The sequence below is a fragment of the Solanum dulcamara genome, chromosome 9 (assembly GCF_947179165.1).
Source record: "Solanum dulcamara chromosome 9, daSolDulc1.2, whole genome shotgun sequence".
In the NCBI taxonomy this organism is placed as follows: Eukaryota; Viridiplantae; Streptophyta; class Magnoliopsida; order Solanales; family Solanaceae; genus Solanum; species Solanum dulcamara.
Genome location: NC_077245.1, coordinates 74,698,461 through 74,714,682, shown reverse-complemented (window position 1 = coordinate 74,714,682; position 16,222 = coordinate 74,698,461). Strand labels below are relative to the sequence as shown.

At 33.3% G+C, this 16,222-nt stretch overlaps 1 protein-coding gene across 2 annotated transcripts; it reads right to left on the bottom strand.

The window, feature by feature from the left end:
* Positions 1–6,416: 6,416 nt before the first annotated feature.
* On the bottom strand, positions 6,417–11,863 carry LOC129904005 (uncharacterized). 2 transcript variants are annotated; one of them, XM_055979536.1, is made up of 7 exons: positions 11,554–11,863; positions 9,397–9,461; positions 8,409–9,316; positions 7,743–7,938; positions 7,437–7,622; positions 6,924–7,300; positions 6,417–6,825 (listed from the first exon to the last, which is right to left on the bottom strand). In XM_055979536.1, the coding sequence occupies exons 1-7, from the start codon at positions 11,748–11,750 to the stop codon at positions 6,682–6,684; spliced, it is 2,073 nt and encodes a 690-aa protein (XP_055835511.1). In that variant the 5' UTR covers positions 11,751–11,863; the 3' UTR covers positions 6,417–6,681. The 2 variants fall into 2 exon arrangements, with proteins under 2 accessions (XP_055835511.1, XP_055835512.1); XM_055979537.1 differs by having other exon boundaries at positions 9,397–9,452.
* Positions 11,864–16,222: the final 4,359 nt, after the last annotated feature.

The following is a 16,222-nucleotide window of genomic DNA, read 5'->3' as shown; positions in this document are numbered from 1 at the left end:
ATTAGGCGATTATCTCAGTTTTTCATGTGAGTTTGCCATGAATTTTTTGGTAATATAATTTTCGAAACAGTACGTGTTGACACCCAATTTTGATCCTGCACAATTTAATTAATTTTTAAGCTTCTTTAATTACAAACGGTTTGAAATAATTGTTTTAAAAAATCAAAAATACTTTTGAAATCATTTTCAAGGCAATTCTTGTCATCTTCCTGTACAATATATCTCCATATATCTATAATATATAATTTTATGTATTTATTACTTGTAATAAAGATTTGGAAAGATCATTTTGCCAAAATAGAGTTTTAATTAAGTATATATTTTATTTCATTTAAAATTGATTACTTAATATAAATGATCTTCCATTTTTGAAATAATTATTTTGGATTGTTGAAGTTACGCCACTTATTTTGCATTTAGGGGTCACTCAATAAAAACTAGGTGAATTTTTCTTAGTTTTTGTGTGTGTTTAGTCCAAGAATTTTTTGGTGATATAATTTTTGGGCATTATTTTTTTTCAAAAATTTTACAGAACCCTCTGTAATGACCTGAGAAAACAATACGTATAGTTTCGGCAGGATCCATATCATTTATTTAGCATTTAGGGGCCACTCTTCATGAATTAGATGATTTTCTCAAAATTTTTTGTATGTTAGCCTAATAATTTTTTTGGTAATATGATTTAGAGTACTTTTTTGTAAAATAATTTATAGAGCCCTCCGTAATGACCTGGGAGATAGTATATCACGCTCCGAGAGGGTACCCTAGACGTGACCGGCACTGAAGACCATTGCTGGTCCCCAAGCGAATCACTTGGTCAAATCACACATCCATTCAATATCAATCAACCAGCGGAAAGTTTAAAATAAAGAAATAATTTAGTGGGCGATCCAAATCAACGATCTAACTCAAGAAAGAAAGGCCATGGGCCAACAAATCAAACTCAAATCTTTGTCTAAAAAAATAGTTTGACAAGAATAATTCAAGGAAAGAAAATACTCAATCGACCCATCACGATCTACTCTATGAAGCCTCTATCACTACTATCTAATTGATGCCAATGACATGTTCATGGCTACCTCAAATCAAAATGAAAAAGGGCTAACTCGACGCGAGAATAACATAAGCGGCGTCCTCCGAATGTGGGGGAGGACTCACCAATACGCTGAGTGTGTATAGATCTTCAATGGTGCTCCTATTGACGATCTCTTACACCTGTCTCTGCATCATGAAACGATGCAGGTCCAAATGGACGTCAGTACATGGAATATACGAGTATGTAATATGGAAGAATGAAACATACCTCACGGATGAATAACGTTGGTTCAAATATCTCAAATCAGAAAGATAAGAGAGACTCAATCAAAGTGTCATAAGTCTAAAGTAAGAATACATTTTTAGACAAAGACCAATCATATACCATACAATCCAATCCAATCATGTACAATACAGTTCAATCAAATCATTTATAATTTGATCCCATCCAATCACATACCACTCTATTCAACTCAATCACACATCATTCTATTCAATCCAATCCAATCGTACACTATCCGATCACATATCATTTAATCCAATCCATCACATATCACCTAATTCAATCCAATCATACACAATCCAATTATATATCATCCAATCCAATCCAATCATGTATATTCCGATTCAATCCAATTCAATCATGTATATTCCTATTCAATCTAATCCAATCATATGCAATCAACTCCACCATAAAGTCAAAGGACTCAGCTCAATAGATATGCAATATTTTACAATTCAACCCAATCATCTACAATCACAATCAAACTAATCATATCAAGCACAATTCATTCAATTGGGAGTTTCTCTAACCGACAATAATTCCACTACTTATAAGTAGGTGATGCACAACGAGCCACGTCGTTGCCACATCCGTCCATACCTTGCCAGGGCATGAACGAATCATCAATCATGGATTCATCCGATCAGTCAAGTCCTATCATTTCAGGACAATAAAATGGAAAACATCCGACTTTAACGGTTCGATCCATGGAAAACATTCGACTTTAACGGTCCAATCCCTTCCTACGTTGGCGGCGTAGTTTATGGGATTTGAGTATGGACTATACTCTTACCCAATTCGGTGTTCGATACTCCTCCCAAGACTCAATATGCACACATCTATCAAGTGAGTAAAATATTCAAAATACTCGTTTAGTCTCTTAGGACTTAGTTTCAAATCAACTCATTTAGTCTCATTGGACTCTTTTCAAAACTCAATCCATCTGGTCTCATTGGACCTTCTTTCACAATCAACTTATTTCAATCATCAAACTCTTCTTTCTGAATTTGATACCATCTCAACTCAATGAATACAGGAAATATTAGATGCATTTAAAACATAATTTTAACTCCTCAACTCAAACTCAAAATAGACATTTTTATGTAAAAATACTCAACTCGTTTATACTCAAAATACTCATGTTCAAAAATAATTAAAAGACTTCTCAAACTCAACTCATGCTTAAACTCTTTTTTAAATCATAGATGAAAATAATCATTCTTTAAACTCAAAAATAGTGTATAAATAGTTTATGCAAAATGTTCACAAATCATTTATTTAAAACTCCTTCTCAAAAGATCATTTATTTTCAAAATGTTCACAAGACTCCAATCAAATCAAATTATGCAAATCACATATCATATAATCACATTAGACTCCAATCCACTTCATCACACAACATCCTCATCAACATAACCTCTTCATCAATCATTCTACATATGTTAAATAACCATCATTCACATCATTATTCACACTATTATCAAACATCATCATTCACATCATTATCAACATCATCATTCACATCATTATCAAACATCTTGCTCCAAAATTCTTATTTAATTCTATATTCCATTTATAGAAACAAAAGTGACATTCTAGCTCTACCAAGGTTTCGTTTCTTTTTATGCCCTTCACATTCATAATTATCCCAAAATTCTCATATAAATCAAAATCATTTCATCAAACTTATGTAAAAGAACACCTCATTTCACTATGAAAAATAATATTGTTTTTATTATACATAAAAACCATCAATCTCATCCTCAAGATAAATTATGACCAAAAAGAAACCTCATCTTGGGTTCATGTAAATGAATACATGAATCCATACTCTCAACAAAGTCAACTCAAGAACATCATTAACACATTTTAGTAATATTCTATAGTTTAGGAAATTTCAAGAAAACCTTCATAGAAGGTTCAAATCTTTCACAACTTCTATCCAACACATCTATGGGCATATGGAAGAACTCATTCCATATTTTAGGTTAGTCTTACATACCTTGCTTGAAGATCATCCCACCGAAAACCAAGACTTGACTTGAAGATCTTGAATTCTTGAGCTTTTGAGGGCAAATCTTGTTGGAGATGTTTGGGAGAGAAGAGAATGGAGATTAGGGCTTTTTAGAGAGAGGCACAAAATTGAAAATATGGTCCAAATCGTTCAAGGCTAGAGTTATATAATTAGGGAAAAAGTCCAATTTACCCTTTCTCAAAAATCTAGAAAACTGGGCAAAATTCTGCTGACGCTATAGTGGCGCGTCGTGCCACTGCAATGCCAAGCCAAAATGGGCTTAAAACCCTGCACACCTAATAGTGGCGCGTCGCGCTAAGGACCAAACTACTAAGGTTGTTTTCAGGCGCTATAGTGGCGCCGGGCGCCATTGGAGCGCCAAACCTAAATTTTCTGCAGTTAGTGTCCAGGCCTGAAATTCCTACAGTACTAGTCTGTAGAAAAATGGTCATAACTTTTGACTCCGAACTCCAAAAATTGCAATCTTAGTGGTGTTGGAAAGAAGACTCAAAGACCTTTAATTTGGTAGGTCGTGATCCACCCAGTTCATTATATTCAAAGAGATATGGTCGTTTGAAGTTGACCCTTATACTAACTCATCCGAAAACTTAATCGATTGGAATTCTTTGGACTCGACTTGGTGTTAGAGATCCCTAAACACATCTAACACACTTCAAATACTTAGGAATTAATCCTAGCTCATATATAAAATTACAAGTCCTTCGGTTTGAGTCTACACACACATGAAGAAATGTTCGAGTCTTTGCGAAAACAATTCTGGGGTGTTACACAGTACATGTAACTTCATCATGAACCACACCATTTATTTAGCATTTAAGGGTCATTCAACAGAAATTATACACAATTTATGTATAGCCTTGACATAATTCACACAAGTTAGTTCATTAATATGACCTAGGGGAAAAGTATGTATAGCCTTGACATAATTCACACAATTTATTTAGCATTAAGAGGTCATTCAACAGAAATTATACGATTTTCTCAGTTTTTCATGTATGTTAGCCCATGAATTTTGTCATATGATTTTTTGGATACTTTTTTCAGAAAACTTCATAATACCTTCTGTAATGACCTGGGGAACAATACGTGTAGCCTTGACATGATCCACATCAATTATTTAGCATTTAGGGGTAATTCAAAAGGAATTAGGTGATTTTTTTGGCGCGTGTGTTGGCCGATGAATTTTTTGTAGATATGATTTTTGGGCACTATATTTTTCAAAAACCTTATAGAACCCTCCGTAATGACCTAGGGAACAGTACGTATAGTTTCGACATGTTTCTTAATATTTAGGGGCCACCCAACATGAATTAGGCAATTTTCTCAATTTTTTGTGTGTGTTAGCCCATAAATTTTTTGTTGATATGATTTTCGGGCACTTTTTTTCAAAAAATTTCTAGGACTCTCTGTAATGACATGTGGGACCAGTACATCTTATTTCGGCATGATCCACACTATTTATTTAGCATTTAGGAGTCACTCAATAGAAATAAGATGACTTTCTCAATTTATCGTGTGTGTCAACACATGGAATTTTTAGTGATATGATATTCAGGAACTTGTTTTTTTTCAAAAACTTTACAGGACCCTCTGTGATGACCCGGAGAACAGCACGTATAGCCTCGGCATGATCCAAACCATTTATTTAGCATGTAGGGGCCACTCAACAAGAATTAGACGATTTTTTCAGTTTTTCATGTGTGTTAGCCCATTAAATTTTTAGTGATATGATTTTTAGACACTTTTTTACCAAAAACTTTCTAGGCCCCTCTGTAATGACCTGGGGTTACAGTACATATAACTTCGACGTGATCCACGTCATTTATTTACCACTTAAGGGCCATTCAACTGGAATTAAACAATTTCTCAGGTTTTTGTGTGTGTTAGCCCATGATTTTTTTGGTGATATAATTTTCGGACACTTTTTTTCCAAAAATTTTACACGACCCTCTGTAATAACCTAGAAGAACAATATCTATAGTATCAGCATAATCCACGTCTTTTATTTAGCATTTAAGTGTCACTCAACATGCTAATTTCTTAGTTTTCGTGTGTTAACCCATGAATTATTTGGTGGTATGCTTTTTTGGCACTTTTTTTTCAAAATCTTTGCATGACCCTTCATAATGACCCGAAAAACAGTACGCATAACCTCGGTATGATCCACGCCATTTATTTAGCATTTAGGGGTCACTCAATAAGATTTATATGATTTTTTCAATTTTTCGTGTGTGTTAGCCTATAAATATTTCGAAAAATCATGGACTAATAAATATGAAAAGCTAAGACAATCCCAAATTCTTATTTCGTAATTCAAAAGCTCAAAAAAAAAGCGATGCCAATTCTTTAAAAATAGTGAGTATCATTTAGTAGGTTGTTTAGAATGGACCCATAAAATTTGAGATTTAACAGAGTTAGTTAGTCATATTTTGAAAAAATCATGGACTTTAACACAGGTGGTCAACTATTTATGTACGTGTTTTCAAAGCAAAGCATGAATAGATGTTTAGACATCACCTAAATGTGTGGTCAACTGAATTCAATATGCATTTTTTCAAATGGAAGAACCCATTGGCATACACCTAAAATTGACGCGACTTTTCACATAGAAACCTCAAGTAAGTCTTGTACATTTTAAACACCTATAATAAGCTTCGTTGTGTCATTTTGATACTTTTTTATACGAAAAAAACTACCTAACTACACAAACATTCCTATCATATTTAACCATTCTCTATATAAATAATTACATATTGTCTCACTAATTAATAATTTCATACAAGATTTCAAGTCAGATACTCCTAAATACATGTATTTTTTCTACCAAATACACTTTAAAATACAGATACATAGGGAGAAAGACAAATGGTAGGTGAAGGGTATATTGTATGTACGGGCAATCTCCAGTGAAGGGTATAGTATACGCAGATGACATATCAAATAATGGGAAAGAAATAAAGCATATAGAAAACAAGAAGGAATAATAATAGCAAAATAACGTAATAGCAGAAGCACCGGAAAAAACAAGGAGTAACATAAATAAAAATGCTACAACTATTGGTATGAACGGGGAGTGCAAATATTGACATAAGACATAAATATATTTACTATAAAAATTTCCTATCCAAAAACAGAAATCTGCTGAAAGGGGTGTAATTCTGCAGTAAAATAAAGAAGGAAACCGAATCTCTGCCAAGAAGCTACGATTCTTTGTTTAAGAGCCTGAGTTACACAACTACAATTGCTGATAGTTACCCATATCACAGGAATCAGGATAATATATCTCACCAAGCTACAACAAGAATCTTACGCGCAGACGGATTCATGCTCAGCAGTCGTCCTTTTCTGAATCAAGGACCGGGAGGATGCCCAATGCTGATGAAGAAATATGCATACCCCGCACTATGCCTCCATATCCGATCTTAATTTTATAGCACAGCAGCAAGATAGAATCCCAGAGTGCTGTTCTTCCCTGCAAAGATAAAAAGATATATGAGTTATAAAGATTGATCTTGCCACACTGATACTGAAAAAACGCAGAAAATGAGCAGTTTAGTAATAATAACTTGCCTGGAGAGAAAACTGAGGCATCTTATCCCAGTATAGGGCAAAAACTGGGGGATTTTGCTTTCCGACAGCCAATATGCAAGCTCCTGGATGGAGCAAAGAGGGAACACCAGACACAACAGCTACATACTTTTCAGGGAACCTTTCTTTAGAAGGTAAAACACCCAAAAATAAGGGATTTTTGCTAGACTGGGTTCCAGCATAAGCAGTAGGATCAACATGTAGCATCCACTTTGGGTGCTCCAGGAAAGCACAAAACAAATATACGAGCAAATGAGAATCGGTTGGAAGCTCGGGATTCCATTTCTTGTTTCCTTTCCCATAACCTTCTACACTGCCTAAATAATCATAGTTCCTCAAACAAGTTCCTTCAGCAAGCTCTGCAAGGAAATTGAAACCAGATTAGTCGTGCAACACTGATAGAATCAGCATACTTCATCTCTCATCTCTGCTCCAAGAACATAATGGAGATCCAAGAGTGACCGACATGCAAGGTAAAGTCGAGAGTCAAACTACCTCGAATTCTCTGTACTGTATATTCTGCACGGACACCGCTTTGTGGCAGCAATCCCTTGCCCCATTCTCCTTTCATTAAGGAATGAAGTCTTTGGTGTTCAGTGATGGCATCAATGCATTCTTGTAAAATAGGGATCAGAGAGTTCTCTGGCGAGGATGGTTGAAGACCTCCAGAAGTGGACTTTGCTGCAAATAAAGAAGCATCGACAAGATACTTAAGAATTAGTACATCGATACATCCAACAATGAGAGAACTTGAATAATGAATTGCATGATTCATAATCTTATAGGTATGAAGTGACTTACACATGCAAGAATCAAGAGCATGGACAAGAGTTATGCGCAACTGGTGAAGTAATCCGTCTTCGTCAACAGAAAATGAGGGTTTCCATTCATTAGTCCTCTCGGTAGCAGATATAGCAGCAGTCCCAGTATCAGATGTTCCATTTCCAACTTGACTGACTGTGATTGTAATGCCTAGCTTGCCGGCAGCTTGCATAACCTAAGCGCACCATTAAGAATGAAATGGTTAGTAAAATGACAAAGGAGCTTAAACTTTTCTAATATTGCTTGAGTCACATAAATTTGACTTTTCATCCTTTTTTGATTATTTAATCAATAAAATTCCTCATTTTTTTTCTTTTTGCAAACAATCAAAAGAATCTCCACAAGTCTTAAGAGCATTTCTGCTACATCCTTGTGATGTACTATGCTACAACCCAATCTATCATGGTCATTTGGACACACTAAAAGTGTGAAGCCAGAATCGAAGGAGCTCTGACATCAATGACAGCATTAAAGAAAAGAGTGGTCTAGATCAACAGTTAGGATTCTTCAGGACGATCATCAAGTGTGCCAAGAAGAGGAAAATACATGAGTGAATGTTAGAAAGGCAGAACAACAAGTATCAAAAGAAAAAAGAAAAGCGAACGAACAAAGTTTCTAAACATAAAAGTTGGAGCAATAATCCACCTTCGTGTGACTAGTATCAATTTTTTTAAGCAAAGGCTTTAGCAGCATGGATGAAAACCATTGCCTGAGTCGGTCACGCCACTGCTCGATCTGTGGATAGATCCCCAGATGTCCAAATGCTTCAGTGGACTCTTCCATTGACATTGGAGGCGGTAGATCACCTTCCCCTCTCTTTGGTGGAGTTGAGAACTTCTGGGAACCAGGGGACATCCTAACAGGCCTTAGAGGAGTACTTCTTGGAGTTCCAGAAGTATTAATGGAGCTGGGAAGGTTACCGGGACTGACTACACCAAACCCACTTATGGTGGGCGGTGGAGTTGCCAACTTGCTTGCAGATTCAGTAATTCTCTCATCAACATCAGCCAGGAACCTTTCAAGCTGTTCCTCCGTTGCAATCTCTTTATGAAAAGTAGCTCTCTTGTTCGACCAAGGGGTGGCAACCAAGTGTTCCCCACCTGGTGAAGACTGGATTGAAGGTGATTGAGAAGAAGATGCTGAAACAAGATATAAGGACGGAGAAGCTGGTGATTTTGATGGGGTGCCAAAAGATGGTATTTTAGTTCCACTACCAGTTCTAACTTTGTCACTACTAAGTCTAGATGAATGGCTTGAACTAGAAATTGACTGATGAACGGGGACAAGGACATCTGAAGGAGAGGCTGAGATACCTCTTGATTTGGGAGGTCTCGTTGAAGACTCCATAGTAGTTTGCTCAACATTTGGTTTAATCCCTAAAAGCCCTAATTGTCGATTAGTCAGACGTGTATTCTCCTTTGTTCCTTTGGTAGGAGACATAATAGACACATCAGCAGTCTTCGTTGTACATAAATAAATAGCCTTGACAAGGGCAAGAAAGGCTCCAAATAAGACTATGGCTGCAAAAGCCTGTATGAGTCTGACAATAAGACCTGAAAATAATGGTAAAACATTAGTAACAAGTTTGATGCAGTAATGTTTGAGTTCAACCGAATAGGACCACATCACTTACAAGCAGTTTCTTGAGAAACATATCTGAATTTCAGGCTGTCGGCAATCCCACTTTCCCTACAACCACTCAAATTTAAATGAACTTATTAGCTGAGACACAAAATACCAAACTAATGTTATGCATTCTTATGATCTGAAGCTGGGAGGATAAGATTTATTCAAGCCTTTTAACTAAATTTTATAAACCCTATTTCCTTTTTATGAAACTTAATTCAGGAATGAAGCGCAGAGACTCTCAACATTATTTTATTCAAAAAAGAAATATTAAGTTTCAGAGAAGCTTCGGTAAGCACAAGAACTCCTTCCATCTAGATTTATGTAAGAGTTAAATTAAGACAATGTTTAGCTACAATCTCATTATTTCATCCAAGTCTCCATGAGAGGCCAAGAGAATTAAAAAATGGACCTGGTAAATTCATCCTTCCACTGCCCTAATCAACACCAGATTCCAGAATGATAGAGTTTTTCCATACTAAACATGCAAACATAATAAACAAAACCAAACAAAGATAATTAATAGTTAGGAGTCTATCTCCAGTAAGCATCGTATTAGCTCTCCAATAAAAAGACAAAAAACACCATAAATTAAAACACATTACTTGGCGTCTACAGACACTTGTTTCACTCGGCGTTGAATGATCAAAGCTAAAACCTTTAGGCATCTCTTGGCATGTTAGCTTCCAAAATTACTGAAGTCCTATGCTACGACATTATCACAGAGAGAAATATGGATAGTAGATGACTATTTTATTGGTGTGGAAAGCATAGACCCTTGCTTGTATTTTAAAAGTGAGGAGAAAGTGAAACATAATACTCCTCACACTGCCAGAAAAGGTGTTAGACAAATCCAAACCAATGTTAATATCAAATTTGAATACTAAGACGGTTATCCACCATCCTAATGCATGTATGTTGTTAACGCTCTCATCATAAAATCTCCATTGACATGGCGAGTGTGCTTTCAATCCAATACAAAAAGTGTGCATATGCGAAAAATAATATAAACTTCAGAGATACATGTTAATCAAATGACACACACACATTCTGAAGACACAAACATAAAGCATGAAATTTTTAGCTTCACTACAAACTCCCCTCTTTTTCTCAACCATTCCAACATGTGGACAGAACACTATAACTTCTCCTCTCTCAATCCTTTTACTCTACAAACAAGTACTAAATTTCATGTTAACCCTTTCCAAGCATGACCGAATGTAAGTATTCCACGCCTACGGCCCATAGCTATATATAATTAAAAACTTCAAAACATACATAAACTCATAGCTTGTTTGGCCAAACTTCTAAATTCTGCTTATTTTAAAAAGTGCTTTTCAAAAGAAGTACTTTTGGAGAATAGAAATTTGTGTTTGGAAAAACAATTTGAAAAGCACTCTTGACAATATTTTAGTAAATTTTGTGCTTGACCAAGGTTCAAAAAATGCTTCATGAAAAAAAAGGCTCAGCTTCTAAAAATTAGCTTATGCCTTATGCTACTACTCAACCTCACTTAATTTTTTTCCTAAAAGATTGGCCGAAAAGGCTACTAGTTTGTCACAAACACATAGTGAGTTCAATAGACTTAAAATCCTATATTGGCACCAGTATCCTACAAGGACGGATGTAGAGTCTTGTGCATAGCTTTTTCGCGAGAACCCAATAGCTTTTGCACAAAAACAATATATGTATAATAAGAAACCTACTATGTATAAATATTTGATTGTGATTCCAGTTATTATTATAGTACTTATTAATTTGAGGTCGACGTAGGACTCATAAACTCCTTTGCTATCCTCTATTGGTATAGTGAGTCGTCATCAACAACAACTATGTCTCAATTCCAATTTAATATAATTAAGAGTGAAGAGTCAAAAACATACCTAAAGTATCCCAATTTTTCGAGTTTGGTTTTTTTACCTGTCACCAATTATTTATCAAAACACAATTCAACTATCAATTCTTCTCTTATGATGATATTTTAGATAGGAAAAATGAATAACGTATAGTTGAGTTGTGTTTTAGTAATAAATAATTGGTGATATTTATGAAACTACACGTGATAATTCACGTATGAAACTCAAAAAAAATAGACACTTAAGGTGTGATTTTAACCATTAAATTTCTACAATTAACAATGAGAAGTGCAAGTAAATAAAAATACCTAGAAAAACTCCTGAGAAGAGCAGAAGCAGAAGCGATGGAAATGGTGAGTATAGAAACGAAAGTGGACTTGGAAGGACGAAGGCTGTTCGTTGTTAGGGCAGCAGAAAAGGCTGGGTTCTGATACGCCGCAAATTTTGAAGGTTTAGGTGAAGGCGAGCTCCGTTCTCCTCCTCCGACGCCGGCGCTGGCACTCATTGTCGGCGATTTTTCTCTGTTCGCCGCTCAGCTCACGCTCACAGTGCTCGATATTTTTGCAATTTGAAAAAAAAGTTTAGTACGAAGAGGAGAGGGAAATAGTTTGGATATATAGATTTAGAAATTATAAATTGATTTTGATTGGGATTAGGAGTATAATATGGAAAAAAAATCCACATAAAAAAAATTCAACTTTATTACTTATTATATGTTGTCTGAATAATTTACTTTTCACTTTTTCGTGTAGTTACTAATATTAAAAAGGTAAAATTATGTTTTAAAATATACATTATAAAATATTTTTTTATATAACAAACTAAGAATCATCAAATCATATACAATATAATCTTTAGTTGAAGTGCGGTAAGGGATTGAAAATCATAAAGTTTCAAATTAAATTTCTAATAAAGGTAAAAATAATAGGTGATTTTTCAAATCTTAATAGATACAGAGCGTGTTCGTGTGAGGGTGCATATGCATCTGTTAATTTTGAGAAAAATTATATATATTTATATAGCTTGAGATATGAGATATATTTCATTAGGCAGTTTGAGATACTAAAATTGATTGGGTGCATTGGTTTAAACCCTGCGCCCCATTGAAGTTCAGACCTGTACTTCATAAAGCATGCTTTAATTAACGTGCGTTAGAAGATAGTAGAAATATGTTAGTATATGTGTAATAATGGTGTGTACTATAGCGAAAGGAAAACTTTTCTAGGTACATAAACCATGTTGAATAATTTGTCTTATTGAGTAATTTATAATATCGTAAATTATGCTAAATATTCATATAATATCTCTTAAATTCATATATACCTCATGCATTTAAAATTGAATACTTAATATTCTTATGTTATAAAATTTCTATACAAAAAAATAACATTGTTAAATAAAGACGTTATATTTTAACATATTAGAAAAAATATTGAAATAGTAATTTACAATACCGATAAGAGCTTTAAACGAAATTCAGCATCAATCAATCCAAAGAACCACAAGATTAAGGTAATAATGAACTTTATAATTTGATTTTTTGTAAAATTCAAGTATGAATTAGTAATAATATGAGTTTGATATTTAGATACATCTTCAGTCATTAGATGAGTTAAATCTTTGGTTAAAATTAAACATGTGAGTTGGAACTTTTTTTTTCTTCTTTTTTCACGAATCCTAGTGAGTGGAATATACAATCCTTGTTTCATCCTTAAGATTTTTTAAGAAACTATTGAAGCCCAATAAAAGCAAATCCATATATTGAGGGGTTATTTGCACTTTTGTCCCATTGGTATATAATTTTTGCCCTTCAAGATAAAATAAAAAAATTGCAGGGCATAAATATATATTTTTACATCATAATATCTCACATATTATGCACCGCGCCCCTAAAATACTTATGCTTTGCTAGGCATAAATTTGATTTTGAAAGACCAAATTAAAAATTAATTCATTTAAAGAGCAAAAAATAAAGCATATGAGGCTACATATGTACGATTGGCTATATGCCCAAATTCAAGAAGAGCTTCAAAGGAAAATGTCACAATACAAGCCATGACATATATGATCTATTTTGGGCCTATGGCTACATAGATTTGTGGAAAGAATATTTTTTAATAAATAATTACTGATTTTAGCGATATTTTTTATTTATTATCATCTATAGTGTGGCAATATTATGATATATCTGTCATGTATCAAAAGTGAATTATGCATGCAATATAAATATATTATAAGTGTTTTAAAATATATTATATTTGTTTGGTAAGAAATTGACACAATGTATTGTAAGTGTATTAAAGTATGTGATAAACATATTATTCATGAATAAAACTTGTATTATATGAGTTTTATAAATTATTCTCGCTAATATGTATTAAAATTGCATTATAAATATATTATAAGTGTCCAGTAAAAAAAATATTATTGCTATAAATGATAAATATTTTCTTAATATAGTATATTTATGTAAGTTTCCCTAGATTTGTCTTACTACGGCATATCAAGCTTTAAAAACATATACATCATATGAACTTAAATTATGCCTTATAAAGTTATTTATTTTGAGTTGTGCTTTATAAAGATATTCGTTTTTCTCCTCCATTTCGACAAATTCGCCTAAAATATCATGTGCACCTCATTTTCAATTAGTTGTCAGCGTAAGAAACTATCATCAATCCCGCTTGATCTGTCCTCGTTAGCTACCTTCTGTTAGGGACACTAGAGAAAACTGGAGTTGAAGATCCAATCTGAACCTAAGTATAATTATTAAATAGACAAGATTTAAAATATGATTTGACTTATGAGATATTTGAGCTATAAGCCATTAGTTGGAGACACAAGTTTTCAAAAAATACCATGAGTTTATGTTTTAAATTTTAACAAAATTTCAATGTAATAAAACTCAGCCACCAAATCATACTTGTCCCACACTGTAGATTTTGTTGTTACTCCTGGAACCAGTATATATAATACCTTTTGTACTTTTTTGACCATAGCAAACCTATAAATGGTACTTATGCTTTATCAGGTAGTTTAGTTGGTGGGACGAAATAAATAAGGATATTCCATAAGTTACCCTCCCAATTCTGAAGATGCAGTACTTATTAGCGAGCGTTTGGTATATGAAGATATTTATACTTCGTTTGGTATATGAAGATATTTATACTTCTTTTCACATACGGCTCGGCTCCCTCCTTCACTCTGCAATAGCCCGACGACTCTTCTCTTCACAAGTAGGCTTGGCGCTTAGTCCATTTGAAAAGCTGGAAAGATGATAGAAGACTGAGGACTCGTTCTTCGAGCCCTGCCGAGAAAGATCGTCGGTAGAAAAGCTCTGTTATGCACGAATCGTTATTGGTTTGATACCAATAATGGTAGCCGTTTCAGTATCTTAATTCTCGATGTAGATGCTACATAGTTGGTTCTCATCCTTTATCTGCTCTTCTACCGTGAGAGGAGCTGAAAAGTAAATGTTTGAGCTTGAGAAGCTTCTGGTCCAGTAGCCTTTGTTTGATATATTCATTCAGTACCAATACAAACGAAAACTACACTCATTTTGTCTTTCAAAAAAAACCCTACCGTTGTGGAAATTCATCTATGTTAATAGACAGTAAAAACTGAGAAAGTCCCACATGAATATTCTACCATAACGGGCATTCAAGAATCGGTAGGAATATTTCATGAGATTAGTTATTTCATTTTTTATGTGAATGATTAGTTTTATCATTTAAGTACAAATGATGAGATAAGATAATTTTTATACTAACTAATTTTTATAACCAAATATGAAATAAAATAATCTAATATTTTATTTTAGAATAGTTAATGTTATCTCACCAACCAAACATCCCCTACCTTTATTTTATTTCTGATTATTTCAAACTCTCAGTTATTCTATGATGTGACAGTATTTGTTTTTTGAGTAAGATACAATCTGTCAATTCATGTACATTGTTTATTTGGTCTGTCACTTTGTTTCTACGTAATTTTCAATAAAAAAAATTGTGTCAAATTTTAAAGATCAAATCGATAACTGAACAGATAATCGATAAACCAATAATTAATAAATCAATATCGTAATGGTTCTATAACGATTTAGCTTGTCTACAAACTACAAATTAATAACTGATAAATCGAATCGGTAAACTTCAAATCGAATCAAACCAATCGATACACAATCTTACTTAAACTACTCATAATTTATAATGTATTAAGACATTGTTCTTAAGAATATTTTGCTAGTAAAAATGTAATGATATGATATTCATTATTAAAAGGTTAATGATAGAAAAGAAAAGGGGTCTGTTATCATTCACAAAGGTCAATCCAACGTTTAAATTTTAGAAGTAAATACTAATTAAGGCTATTCAATAGTTATTATTATTAGGATAATTAACATATTGGAATAATTCAAAAGCTAACGTTAGGAATATTAAAAATAGTTACCATATTTTAAGATATTACTAATTTATATTATTTTTCCAAACACTTTATGAACTCTGATTTGGGAATAAAATATGTATTCTGATAATTTTGGATTCATTACCTCACCCCTCAATTTTTAATTCAATTAAACAACATTTGACTGCTAAATGGTTAGAAAGAATGTCTGTTTCCCACGTCATTCTTTAATTATATATGGACTAGTCCCTGTTAAAAAATTAATTAAGCTGATAAAATATGATTCTTTCTCCAATAATAATATAACATATTCATTGAAATACTACATGTAACATTTGAAAAGAATAATATATGAGTTCCTAACTTGTAAAGTACAGAGATCATTTAAAAAGACTAAAGTGAGAGTTTAAAATGTTTTTATGTAAGAAAATGTGTTTTTTTTCTAAAAAAATTAATTTTAACTTATATACTTAATATTATTTTCTATACATGTAATATTATTTTTCATAAAAAATAATATAAATTGACCATTCTTCAGTTTAATTGGTGAGTAACTGATGTAATCTTCATTAC

Excerpts from the sequence above, each read along its gene's own strand:
- LOC129904005 (XM_055979536.1), bottom strand. The coding sequence starts at position 11,750 with ATGAGTGCCAGCGCCGGCGTCGGAGGAGGAGAACGGAGCTCGCCTTCA. Across the intron at positions 7,939-8,408 it reads TTGATACTAGTCACACGAAG|GTTATGCAAGCTGCCGGCAA; the intron begins GTGGATTATTGC and ends TGGTGCGCTTAG. Across the intron at positions 6,826-6,923 it reads TGCCTCAGTTTTCTCTCCAG|GGAAGAACAGCACTCTGGGA; the intron begins GCAAGTTATTAT and ends TTATCTTTGCAG.